Here is a 13,150-nt window from a genome sequence, read left to right on the forward strand (position 1 = left end):
AGGCTACTTTTGTAGAACAAAGGAAAGCCCACTTAGAGCCCATTTCATTACTAGGGATCTGAACTAAGTGGTAGTGGTAGGAATGCAACAAGGAGGTTCTTGTAAGAGATATGGTTTTGGTCGATCTATAGTACAAAACATCTGACTGGAATGCAGAGTAGAAAACCAAAGATGATGCTAAGGGCTCAGGCCTTAGTGACCTAGAAGAAGAGTTTCCAGTATTGGAAATATGGTTCTTAAGAAACTGATTGGAGAGTGGGAAGGAAATAGGACCTGTGAATTTGGACATTTTAATCTTCGCGTATGCAGTTCAGCAAGCAGCTAGGAATATGGATCTAATGTGAGAAAGAATGGGTTTAAAAACAGAGATGAAAGAGTCCTTTTGCGGAAGTGATCACTGAACTGTGACAGATAGAACTTAGAATTCTTGTGTTTAAGAAGGAGGAAAGAAAGCTAATGAAATAGCAACTAGAGAGAAAGAGTGATGATAATTGTAATGATACTTACAGAGCAGTTAACATTTATTGAGGGCTTACTATATGCCAGATCCTGTGCTAAGCCCTTCATATTTTTCAGTTAATCATAACAAAGGTTCCTATATAGTAGGTAATGTTATTATCCACAATTTATAGATGAAGAAATTGAGACTTAGAGCCTTTAAGTTGTACATGATCACACAGGTACTAAGTAGTAGAGCTAGAATTGGAGCCATTTCACCAGAGTCCAGAGTCAGGCTCTTTCCTTTTCATAATGTTATGGTTTAATTATATAGAAGCCAAAGAATGAAAGAATTTCAGGGAGAAAGAAGCTGAGCCATGGAAGACTTTGGTCTATGAAAGAGAATTTCTCTCTGACAGAGCACTGAGGGAGAAGTCATGTCTTGGCATACTCCTGGCAAGGAAGATGGCATCACTGATTGTTAGACTAGCTCTGATAATGAGAATTAAAATGTCTTTGAAAGAGAGTAAACTCATATAATGTCATGATGCCACGATATTTAGATCCCAAGGTATTTGTATGTACATATGATACAATACAGAGAAGTCCCTCTGGATTTGAGAGCAAGGAAATAATATGATAAGCTATTAAAAATAACAAGATATACTGTCAGGGACATTATACATAGTAGTTAAGGATACAGCTTTGGAGTCAAGAGACACGGATTGAATCTGGCTTTACCTCTTCATACCTCTGCAACCTTGGTAATTTAATCTCTGATTAGTGTTCTCATTTGTACAATGAGATAATTTTTCTTATAGGTTCTAAGAATTAAATGAGAGGTCTGTAAAGCATTTAATACGGTGTTGCGTGTATAATATGTGCTCAATAAATGGTAACTACTATTAAAAAGTGGAGCCCTGGTGGCCCAGTGGTTAAAAGCTATGGCTACTAACCAAAAGATAGGCTGTTTGAATCTACCAGCTGCTTTTTGGAAACGCTATAGGCAGTTCTACTCTGTCCTATAGGGTCGCCATGAATGGGAATCAACTCGATGGCAACGGGTTTGGTTTTTTTGGATTATTAAAAAGAGATGAGCCATAAAAGCCATTGTGTTGTGTTCTTGGTTTCAGTCAGTGAGGACCTAATTGGATGGTAGATTTGAATATTTATGAACAGAATATTGGAGGGATTTGTGGCTGACTAGCTCTTTAAAGAAATAGTAGGCACCAATAATAATTTAAACATTTTAAGTCTGGAGAACAGGAAGATGTCATACAGTAATAGCAAAAGGGAAGTGGGTTAGAGTGTAGTTTGAGTATTAATAGTAGTTTGTTTTTAGATGGTAGTTTTAACAGATGTTCTGCAGAAAACTGTACTGAAGGAAAAAACATGTAAAGAGCTAAGTGTGCTGACATGCAGGTGTCAGTCTGTAAACTTCCTAAAGTTTGGGCATAAAGGGATGTGAGCGTATTGAGTCTGGAGAAACATTTGTAGTTAGTTCATTTGTTTATTCTTTCACTCATTCAGCAAGTGCTTGTTGAGAGCCTGTTACGCACCGTGCACAGCATTAAATGCTATGGATACAGCAGTTTTCTCCTGTGTGGAACTTAAAGTTCAGTGGGGAGAACTGATACTTAACAAGAATATAGCAGGGTATGGGAAATGCAAGCAAAGTCAGTAAAAATTAAAGAAAATAAATATTAGAAAACCAGGAGGACAACTGAGCATTAGCTGGGTTTGGGGTATTGTTAATCAAAGGTAAGGGAGAAATGCTTCAAAGAGAAAACATTTCAAATAACGCTATTCGATTTGAAATCTTTTCAAGTTTTAAAATAATCGTAAAGGGGGATGAAGTAGAAGATAGTGCCTGCCATTGAAGAAGTTGAGTAGTGAAGGATAACAGAATGATGTAATGGTAATTGATTATAAGACAATACCAAAATCACTTGAAAAGATGGAAGAGTTATGTTAGCTGTCGATTAAAGCATTTTCTTTGGAAAAATTAGTAATAATTGTAATGAACTGTAAAAACATAATTCTGTTGTAATTTGGCATGTTTCTTACTAAGAAATCTTCGTGCAAGAGTTTACTTTAAATATATTGATATTTAAGTCATGTTCATATGTTACATTGTTTATGTTGTTCACCTTCTGAGGTGGTATTTAAAAAGGAAATAAATCATGTTTTGAATACCAAAAAAACGAAACCTATTGTTTTTGAGTCAGTTCTGAACCACCCAAAGTCATGGCTCTTTGTTTTTCACACTGGGATATTGAGATAAATAATTAAAAGCAGATTCCGTGTGAAAGGCTCCAACCCAAGTAACCCTTCTTCCTAACATTTGCATCCTCGTACACTTTTGCTGTCTTCTGTGTCTTTCCATTTAATCAGTTATTTTCCATCAACCCCTTCTTCCTATGTATTTTTCTACCTTCTTGCTCAAAAAACACTTGCAGAGTATTTTATCTATTTTTCCTGATGACAGGATACTACAAAAGTTCAGGTGCCATCTTTCTCTTGAGTTACTGTGTTAAGAAAACATAATGTGAAATAACCTGTTCAACTGTGAGATTTCTTTGTATTCCATGAAAGTTAGAAAATAATAGTCTCATTCTTTGAGTGCAGCGATCTTCACTGCATTCTTACTGTAGCCCAGTTTTATTCCTCACCCCACAAACTTTCTGCTTTAGAAATTATGCTGTAAACAAATTTCAAGGTCACTAGGCATCACTGATGTTCTGCAGACTGCATTTGAGATGCAACACTTTGAGAAAAAATGTAATGGACCTGAGAGTACCATAGTGAATTGTACTCTGCCACTGGCTGTTTTCGGAAGATTAAAATTGTAACTTCATCAAATTGGTACATTTCGTACGTGTGAAAATTACTTCAAAAATTTTCCCTAAAACTTTTTATTCGCAACACATTTATTGTGTTTGAATATAAAATTGGAATCCTCTATCTGCTTTTGTTCAGAGGATTGTTTGTGCAACTTCTTGTTTAAATTGGATTAGTACCATGTTAATTTTACATTGCCTCTGGTGAATAGCCACGGGGCTATAATCTTTGCCAGTAATTTGTCACAGCAAAATCCTCTGGAGGGCCATGCAAAACATTTGTGTAGTACGGATTAGACGGCGAAAGCCAAATCTTAGATTGTTAATAAATGTTAATGACAAAACCCAGCTGGTAAAGCTTGGAAATAAGATCTAATACTTTGGTGCCCCTTGCCAAAAGAATGTTTAAACAGAGATTTCCATTACTCAAAGGTGACCTAGTATAGTCATTTTGTGAATTAAAAAAGCATAATCTTCTAATTATTCAGGGAAAAAAATCTTATGATTCTCAACCATAAAAGTTTGTGTTTCCGAGTTATATGCTTTTTTGTTCTTTGGTAACTTTAGTACGATGGCAACAGCTGTGACAATGTAAAATAAGTAAAATGTGAAATGGGTCTTCCTTTAGAAAACAAGGAAACGATACCCATACATTCTGGGTTTGGTATCTTGGGACAGAATGTAACATTGGCTTTAGAAAATTCTCCTTTTTGGACATTTAAGAGGCAGTTTATTTTATCTCTTTCTCTGCTCCATGATGATGAACACTACAGAAATGTTTTAATACCAAAATAAATACTTAAATTGGTCTACAGTTGGTCTATCTAACTTAAGATTGTCTGCTTTACTCCTTGTGTTCTAAGGAGTAACGTATTTACATATTTACTTGAAAGCATTTTTTGACACCTCAGAAGATAGTTATGTATGAAGAATAAAAGCCACTATTTAAAAAAAAAAAAGAATTGTTAATGAGGTATGAATTTGTCATTGAGAAAAATTTAACATTTTATTTATTGCGTCAGATATATTAAAACTATGTATGTTTGTCCTCAGGACAGAAAAGAGAACTAAGATTTTGAATAGGATGTGGGTCCCTTACCATATTTGTGCACAGTAGATCTGTTTAAAACTAAGCTGATATATTTAGTTAAAACAACACAGACTTCATTGGCTGACATCAGCACTATCTTGTCCAGCCTCCTGCTTATCCACTCAGAGTAATTAATTTGATTAATTTATAAGTAATTTAGCCAAGGATGGGATGTAAATCTTTGTTTAAGAAAAACAGTTGGAGGTCCAAGTCTTGGTTAAAAACTGTGTCTTGAAACCATCCAGGCCCTCCTACTGACTTGTCAGCTCTGGGTTATTTTCAGAAAACTTTACTTGAGTTCCTTAGCTTAGTTGTAAGTTTTTTCCCACAGACTTACATGGTATGTGTGAGTGGGAGAGTAAGTAGTGGCCACTTTTTAGCGGCTGTTTAGTCTAGTGTATGTATGTTTACATCTCCTCTCTGGATTTATAGGCAGCCAAGGCAAAATAAAGATTATACTCACTTGATTGAGGAGCCTTTAACCCAGAGCACCTGGCAGCAGAGAGGATTTCTTTCACTAACCTCTAATTTTTGTGTGTCTGTGTGTGTATAGTTGATTAAATTAATGCAGTATACTTGATTAAAAATGCAAGGCATTTAAAGGCTTTTTTTTAAGGTTTTAGAGTAAAAATGTTTAAAGTTTTATTAAAAAGTTGATTTTACCAAAGAGCCTAAAATTGAAAACTGACTTTTCATTATTTTTCTTTCTGCTTGCAACCATACATGCTCAATGTAAAAAAAAAAAAGGCAGAACTAATACAGAAAATAAAAATTAACCAATAATACATGCTCCTTAACTAGCAATAGCAGTTTAGTATATTGTCCAAATTTTTTTTTCCGTTTATTTTTTAAATAATCACTTCTTAAATGAAATATATTGTAAAGAAGATATATGACTGTATGTGTAGTTTAAAGGGAAAAAGAAAAGATTCGTATACCCCCTTCCTTAAGAAACAGAGCATCATCAATGTTTTGGAAGCTTTCTGTGTGCCTTTTCTCAACTGTATCTTCCCCAGAGGTAATCACTATCCTCAATTTGCTATTTATTATTCCTTTGCTTAGGGTTCATAGGGTTTTTTTTTCTTTAATCTATAATATGAATTATGTTAATACATTTTTCTAACATTGAACAAACCTGAATTCCTGAGATAAACCTTACAAAGTCATAATTTTTTTTTCTTGTGCTTTACAGGAAAGTCTATAACTCAAGTTAGTTTCTCATACAAAAATTTATACACACATCATTATGTGACCCTAGTTGCTATCCCTATGATATGTCAGGACATTCCTCCTTTCCACCCAGGATTTCCCATGTCCATTCAACCAGCTCCAGTCCCTTTCTGCCTTCTCATCTCACCTCTGGACAGGAGCTGCCAATTTCATTTTATGTCTTATAGTCCAGTCTAATCTTTATCTGAAGAGTTGGCTTTGGGAATGGTTTTAGTTCTGGTTAACAGAGAGTCCAGGGGCCATATCTTCTGGGGTTTCTCCAGTCTCACTCAGATCATTATGTCTGGTCTTTTGACTAGAATTTGAGTTCTGTACCCCACTTTTTTCCTACTTCGTCAGGGACTCTTCGTTGTATTCCCTGTCAGGGCAGTCACTGATGATAGCGGGGTACCATCTAGTTCTTCTGGTCTTAGGCTGATGGAGTCTCTGGTTTATGTGGCCATACAAAGTCATAATGTTTAATATTTTTTCTAAATTGGTAGATTCATTTTGCTAGTATTTTGCTTAGGATCTTTAAGTCTATGTTTAAGAGTAAAATTGGCCTCTAGTATTCCTTTCTCTTATTATTTTCTCTGGTCTTGATAGTAAGGTTATTCTAACTTCATAAAATGTGCATTTCCTTTTTTCAGTTATCTTTTTTTCTATTTGCATAAGATGGCCACTATTTCTTGAGTATTGTAATAGTCTATAAAGCTTTTTGAGCCTTATATTTTCTATCTTAATTATTGATCGAATTTCTTCAATTATAAACTTATTCACATCTTTTTTATTTCCAATTCAGTTCTTAAAATTTATGGTTTTATAGTGATTTGTCAATTTCATATAGCATTCAAATTTCCTAAGTTGCCTAAGTATTTTCTTAGCTGCTATAGCTGTAGTATGCCCCTTTTCATTCTAAATTATTCTTTTACTTGTTTACTTATGTATTTATTTATTTGCCCTTTTTGCCAGGCGTATGTTCATTTTATTAACCTATGTAAAGAACTATATTTTGGCCTGTTTAATCTTCTGTTATAATTTTCCTTCTACTTTTAGGGATTTTAAAAAACTAAGTTGATGTTTCACTGTTTAGTTTTGAACCTTTCTCTTTTTAATATAACCATTTAAGGCTATTAATTTCCTTGTGGATATCACTTTAATAACAGCCCATAGATTTTGCTGTGAAGTTTTTTTTTTAACTTTTTATTATGGAAATTTGTTAACATAAAAAAAGAGATAATTAAAATGAATTCCTGTATTCCCATTATCCAGTGTCAACTATCATCAACATTTTGCCAATCTTATCTATTTCCTGTTCCATTTTTGGTTCTCTTCCGTTTCTGGAGTAATTCCAAGTAAATCATTTTTCTATGTATGTATTTCAGTGTGCATCTCTAATGGATAAGGACTGTTTTTTTTTTAATAATGTGTCATTATCATACCTAACAAAGTTAACAGTAATTCCTTAATAGTTAATATCCAATCTATGTTTACGTTTGCTCAGTTATCTCAAATTACTTTTGAATTTCTGTCGTGATTTCTACTGGAACCCTAAATAAATGTCTCTTTAAAGTTGTCTTTTTGTTTTTTGTTTTTTTAACCCATTTTTTTGTGTACCTCTGGCAATGAAATTTGTTAAGACTTTTTTTTTTTTAATAATTTATTTTATTTCGTTGTTGAGAATATACACAGCAAAACATATGCCATTTCAGGAAGTATTTTTGGTTTAAAGGTTATCTCAGGGCAATAATTTCAGGGCTTCATCCAGCCCCTATGAATCCAGAAAGTCTAGAGTCCATGAGAATTTGAAATTCTGTTCTGTATTTTCTCCCTTCTGCTCAAGATTCTTTTATAGAATCTTTGATCAAAATGTTCAGTAATGGCAGCCAGACACCAGCTAGTTTTTCTGGTCTGATGGCAAAGGAAGCAGTTGTTCGTGGAAGCAATTAGCCACACATTTCATTTCTCCTCCTATCCCTGGTTCTCCTTTTTCCTTTGTTGCTCCAGGCAAATAGAGATCCATTGTGCCTTGGATGGCTGTTTGCAAGCTTTTTAGATTCCAGGCACTGTGCAGTGAACTAGGAGATAGATTTGTTTTATGGCCTAGCGTGGAATCATTTTTCTCAAATATTTAAGAAGTACTTGAAAATACATTTTCCAATTTTAGGATACATTGTTCTTTAAATGGTCTTTTGACTAAGCTTGTTAAAGGCAGTGTTCAAATTTTCTGTATCTTTTCTAGTATTTTGTCTGTTTGATCTATCCATTACAGAGGGAGGTGTGGTAAAATCTCCCATTCTAATGGTAGATTTCTCCATTTTCCTTTTTCACATCTTTTGTTTCTTTATATAATTTGAAGCCATGTTATCATTACAATGTCATATTTTCCAAGTGGGTTGAACTTTTATTATTATGTAGTTAACCTCTTTTGTCTCTAGTAATATTCCCTTAAAGTTTGTTTTGTTCCGTACTAACTTAATATTTCCTGCTTTGTATTGGTTAGTATTTACTTTCAATTCTTGTCCTCATGTATTAGGTATGTCATTCATAGACAGCATGTAAATGGATATTTTATCAGTTTTTTACCTGGAGTTTTCATTCCCTTAACATTTATCGTGATTACTGATAACGTTTTATTTTATTTCTACCATCTAATTTTCTGACCTACTTTTTCTAGGCTTTATTTTCTCCTTGCTTTCATTTGGATTGATTAATATTGTTCTTTTTCTCATCCGATTTTTTCACCTTTACAGATCCTATTTTTCGTCTATACAGGTTTTTAAATGATTACTCCTGTTCTTTTTTTGTGGTTACCTTAGGGGTGTTAGTATCCATATTGAGTTTAACAAATCCAAAGGTAATATCTTTAAAGTTAATACAAGGACCTAAGAGTAATTTATCTCCATTCACCCTCTTTCCAATCTTTTGTTGTAAAGTATTTTAGTTCTGTCTTTTCATTTTTTAACTCTACAAATTACACATTATTATCACTGTTTTATATAATATTTAATTAGATTTATTATTTTCCTTTGCCTGTCATTCCTTCTTGGATCTCAGATCTTCTTTTTGTGCTCATTTTCCTTCTTCCTAGAGTACATCCTTTATGGTCTTCTTTTTTAATGAGAGTTACCAGTAGTAAACTGTCTGTTGTAAAATCTGTTTTATCCTTGTTCTTGAAAGATAGTTTCACTGAATACACTAGTCCAAGTAGATAGTTTTCTCTCAGCACTTTGAAGATATTTTCCAACTTCTTTTGGCTTTCTTTTCTTCTTGTTGTTGAGGAGTTAACTGTTAAAATAATTTCATTCTTTAGAAGGTAATTAATTAGTCTTTTTGTCTGGATGTCTTAGAGATCTTCTCTTTGTCTTTGGTATAGGGTTACTGTGAGTTAGAATTGACTTGACGGTAATGAGTTTTTTTGTGTGTGTGCCCCTTGCCGTCAAGTCAATTCTGACTCATAGCAACCCTATGGAACAGGGTGGAACTGCCCCATAGGGTTTTCAGGGCTACAAATCTTTAGGAAGCAGACTGCCACATCTTTCTACTGCAGAGTGGGTGTCTGGTGGGTTCAAACCACCGACCTTTCAGTTAGCAGCAGAGTGCTTAACCACTGTGCTACCCGGGCTCCTATTAGAATGGTTGGAATGAAAAAGAATACCAAGTATTGGCAAGAGTATGGAACACTCACACACCATGGTGGGAATATTAAACTGGTATGACCAATTTGAAAACTGGCAATATTCACTAATGCTGAAATTCTTATACCCTGTAGCAGTTTGAATCCTAGGAATATACCCAAAAGAAATGCTCACAAGTATGTGTCAAAATACACGTACAAAAATGTTCACATCAGCATTATTTATGATACAAAATGGGAAACTACGCAAATGTCCCTCAACAGTAAAAGAACAACAGTAGAATGAATAAATTGTATATTCCTTCAGTGAAATGCAATACAGGAATGGAATGCTATACAGAACAACATAAATGAATCTTAGAACCAATGTTTTGTGAAAAAAGCCAGACAAAAAGTACTATATACTGTTCAATTCCATTTATATAAAAGTTCAAAGTAGTCAAAACATTTGTTGTATTAGAAATTAAGGTAGTAATTATCTTTGGGAAAGAGTGGGTAGTTAGTGACTGAGAAGAAACAAGGGATGTCTGTGGTTCTGAAAACGTTCTGTTTCTTGATCTGGGTGGTCGTTACTTGAGTGTTTACTTTGTGAAAATTTATTAAAATTTACACTTGTGATTTATCAGTTTTCTATTTGTTGTAAGTCAATAAACAGGTTTATTTTTAAAAGATGAAAAATACCTATTGATCCAGCTATCCCACATTGGGGTTCTGTCCTAAAGAAAGTAAAGTAATTGTACCTAAAGAAATACGTATAGGGATTCATGAGGTTGGATGATGGGGTGTTTTAGTGTGACATTGTTTATAGTACCAAAGTGTCCGTCATTGAGGGAGTGGTTGAATAAGTCATGGTGGATCCATTCTGTGGCATGTTACAGATTTATTTTAAAAGAGAGGTTTTATCTGTTGAGCTGGAGGAGTTGTCAAGTTAAAAAAGCAAAGTTAAGACATACCGTTTGTTCCACTTTTGCTCAAAACATACAAATATATGCATATGTGCACAGATTTTTGTATGAGCATGGAAAAAAATGTAGAAAGGCTTATTATTTATCTGAGGTGGAAGTGAGATTAGTGACCTGTGCAGGGATGACTATGAAATTTTTCTTTGTACATCTTTATATAATTAACTATTTCTTAGATGCCACTCTCACCATTAGTAATTGTGGAATCTCATTGTATTGACAGTGGACTCTCTTGTCTTCAACTTCTGTTAGCCTGTGATACTCACCTAACCTCAATCACTGGGCCATGGGTGATTATGGACTTATAATAAGGGGAGAAGTAGTAGGGTATTCTGAGAGGATCTGAGCATTTCTAGGTAATATGTGACTCATAGTATTGGCAGTGTGTGGCTATATCATGAGTATTGCCAAATAGGATTATAATCACAAATCGCAGTCCTGTGAAATAAATTTGTTCCTAATACTAGGGATCTGGTTTCTTTCTTCCTTCCTTTCAAGCGTGAGCAAGAAAGTCAAATGGCTCGCCTTAAAAAACAGCAAGAAGAATTAGAACAGATGAGACTACGTTACCTGGCTGCTGAGGAAAAAGATACAGTAAAAACTGAGCGACAAGAATTGTTGGATATAAGAAATGAATTGAACAGGTATCATAACTAAAAGATTATAATTTTTTTTTTTTTAATAAAAAACTGAAGTCCTAATAGGATAATCTTTTAATTGGTCATTGGTCTAGGGAAGGTATAATTTCAGGTCTCTCAAGGATAAAGTAGATCATATATAAAGTATAGCAGACTTGTACAACAGAAAATTTATGCCAGTCACCATTATACTTATTTTTTTTGCCATATGTAGCTATATCAAATCTATTTAGCTTTTTTGTTTTCATTCATAGCATTAGGACTTGAAAATTTATTTTTGTGCGACCATTTCAGGATTACTGCTACTGTTTTAAGGTAATTGATTATATTGAATTTTGAATTTAAATAAAGCATAAGAAATTTCAGGTTTATATTCTTGATATCAATAATAAAATACCACTTGTTTATTGAGCCTTTACTGTATGTCAGGAATGATGTTAAATGCCTTCTATGTTTATCCCGTTTTTATCTTCAGAGCAACTCTTTGAGGAAGGTATCCCCCTTATAGAGACGAGGAAACTGAGGACTAAACAGATTAAGTATGCTTCTCAAGGTTACACAGCTAGTAAAACATGAAACCATAGTTCAAATCTAATTTCGGAGATTGTATTTTTAATTGTTATGGTACACTGAGAGCCCTGGTGGCATAGTGGTTAAGAACTCGGCTGCTAACCAAAAAGTTGGCAGTTCAAATCCACCAGCCACTCCTTGGAAACCCCATGGGGCAGTTCTAGTCTATCCTATAGGGTAGCTATGAGCTAGAGTCGACTCCATGGCAATGGGTTTGGTGTTTTTGTTTTGGGTTTTTTTTTTTTTTTATATATATATATACTACACTGGGCTTCTCTGTAGTGTCACGTTGATTTTTTTTTCCAATTGTACTTTAGATGAAGGTTTACAGAATAAACTAGCTTCTCATTAAAACAGTCAGTATACATGTTGTTTTATGACATTGTTTACCAATCCCACGACATGTCAACGCTCCCTTCTCGACCTTGGGTTCCCTATTACAAGCTTTCCTGTCTCCTCCTGCCTTCTAGGGCTTGCCCCTGGGCTGGTGTGCCCCTTTAGTCTCATTTTGTTTTATGCGCCTGTCTAATCTTTGGCTGAAGGGTAAACCTCAGGAGTGAGCGTCATGTTGATTTTAATTATTATTTCAGCAGTGTTTCATGTTAGAGAAGAAAGGTAATCATTAGGAAGCACCATGAGAACAATTTTTTTTTTTTTGGAAGAAGGTGGAGGAAGATTTTTTAGCCTAGCTTATCAAGGGACTTTGTTTCAGCAAAGCATATATATTTTATAGAGTATCCCTTAACATCCCCATGTGTAAGCTGGAAAAATGCAGTTACTGTGTATTAGGTGAGATCAGAGCTGAATTAAACAACTGCATTTAGAATATTAGGAATCCCTGGGCGGAGCCCTGGTGGTATAGTAGTTAAGAGCTCTGCTGCTAACCAAAAGTCGGCAGTTCAAATCCACCAGCCACTCCTTGGAAAACCTATGGGGCAGTTCTCTGTCTTACAGAGTCACTGTGAGCTGTCATCAACTCAGCAGCAACCGGTTTGATTTTTTGGTGGTTTTTTGGGTGGTCCAAATGGTTAATATGCTCAATTGCTAACCAAAAGGTTGGCAGTTCAAGTCCACCCAGAAGCTCCTCAGAAGAAAGACCTAGAGGTTTGTTTCTAAAAAATCAGCCATTGAAAACTGCGTGAAACACAGTTCTACTCTGACACACATGGGGTTGCCATGAGTCGGAATTGACCTGATGGCACCTGGGGAAAAAAAAATTTAGCGTATTTATGAATAAATGTCAGTTGGGAACAGTCATGGTCTATAGTATCATACTGCAGGGCTCAATCTGTGCTACTGTTCTTTTGTATTCTATATTGTAGACTTTAAGGTATTACAGAATAATGAATTATGATGTAACATGATCCTTACCTTCCAAAATTTTCCTGTCATATACAGCACTTTTTTTGTTTTAGTGCAACAAATATGTATTAAGCCCCTGTTGTTTGCTAAGCACCGTTTTGGTGACTTAAGGAAGATAGCCATTTTGCCTGTCGAATTTGGAGATCATACAAAATTGAATTGTATCACTAATGTCTTAATAAATCAAGGTTCAGAGAACTGAAACCAACAAGATTAGATGTATCAGAGGCAAAAGCAGAGTCCTCTGTTTAAGTTACACAAAACATCACTTACGCGATGGGCTAGACATGACAAGAAAAGAGCTCATGTGAGGAAGCCTGGGAGGATTCATGTAGCCCCAGTACTTCTCTATGTAACTGGCTACAAAAATGTTTTAATTCACAACTGTTTCTGAATTTTGTCTT

At 34.7% G+C, this 13,150-nt stretch overlaps 1 protein-coding gene across 6 annotated transcripts in view; it reads left to right on the forward strand.

Moving 5' to 3' along the window:
• CEP120 (centrosomal protein 120) overlaps positions 1 to 13,150 on the forward strand; it is a 77,231-nt gene that overhangs the window by 61,216 nt on the left and 2,865 nt on the right. For 4 of the 6 annotated variants that reach the window (XM_023548733.2, XM_023548742.2, XM_003404765.4 and 1 more), the window contains one exon: positions 10,675 to 10,820. In XM_023548733.2, coding sequence (XP_023404501.1) covers positions 10,675 to 10,820 — 146 coding nt within the window. Of the gene's footprint in view, positions 1 to 10,674; positions 10,821 to 11,068; positions 11,130 to 11,289; positions 11,354 to 13,150 lie in introns of all 6 variants that reach the window. The other 2 variants (XR_010319224.1, XM_064275872.1) reach the window with 2 other exon arrangements.

Source organism: Loxodonta africana, chromosome 2, assembly GCF_030014295.1.
Source record: "Loxodonta africana isolate mLoxAfr1 chromosome 2, mLoxAfr1.hap2, whole genome shotgun sequence".
In the NCBI taxonomy this organism is placed as follows: domain Eukaryota; kingdom Metazoa; phylum Chordata; class Mammalia; order Proboscidea; family Elephantidae; genus Loxodonta; species Loxodonta africana.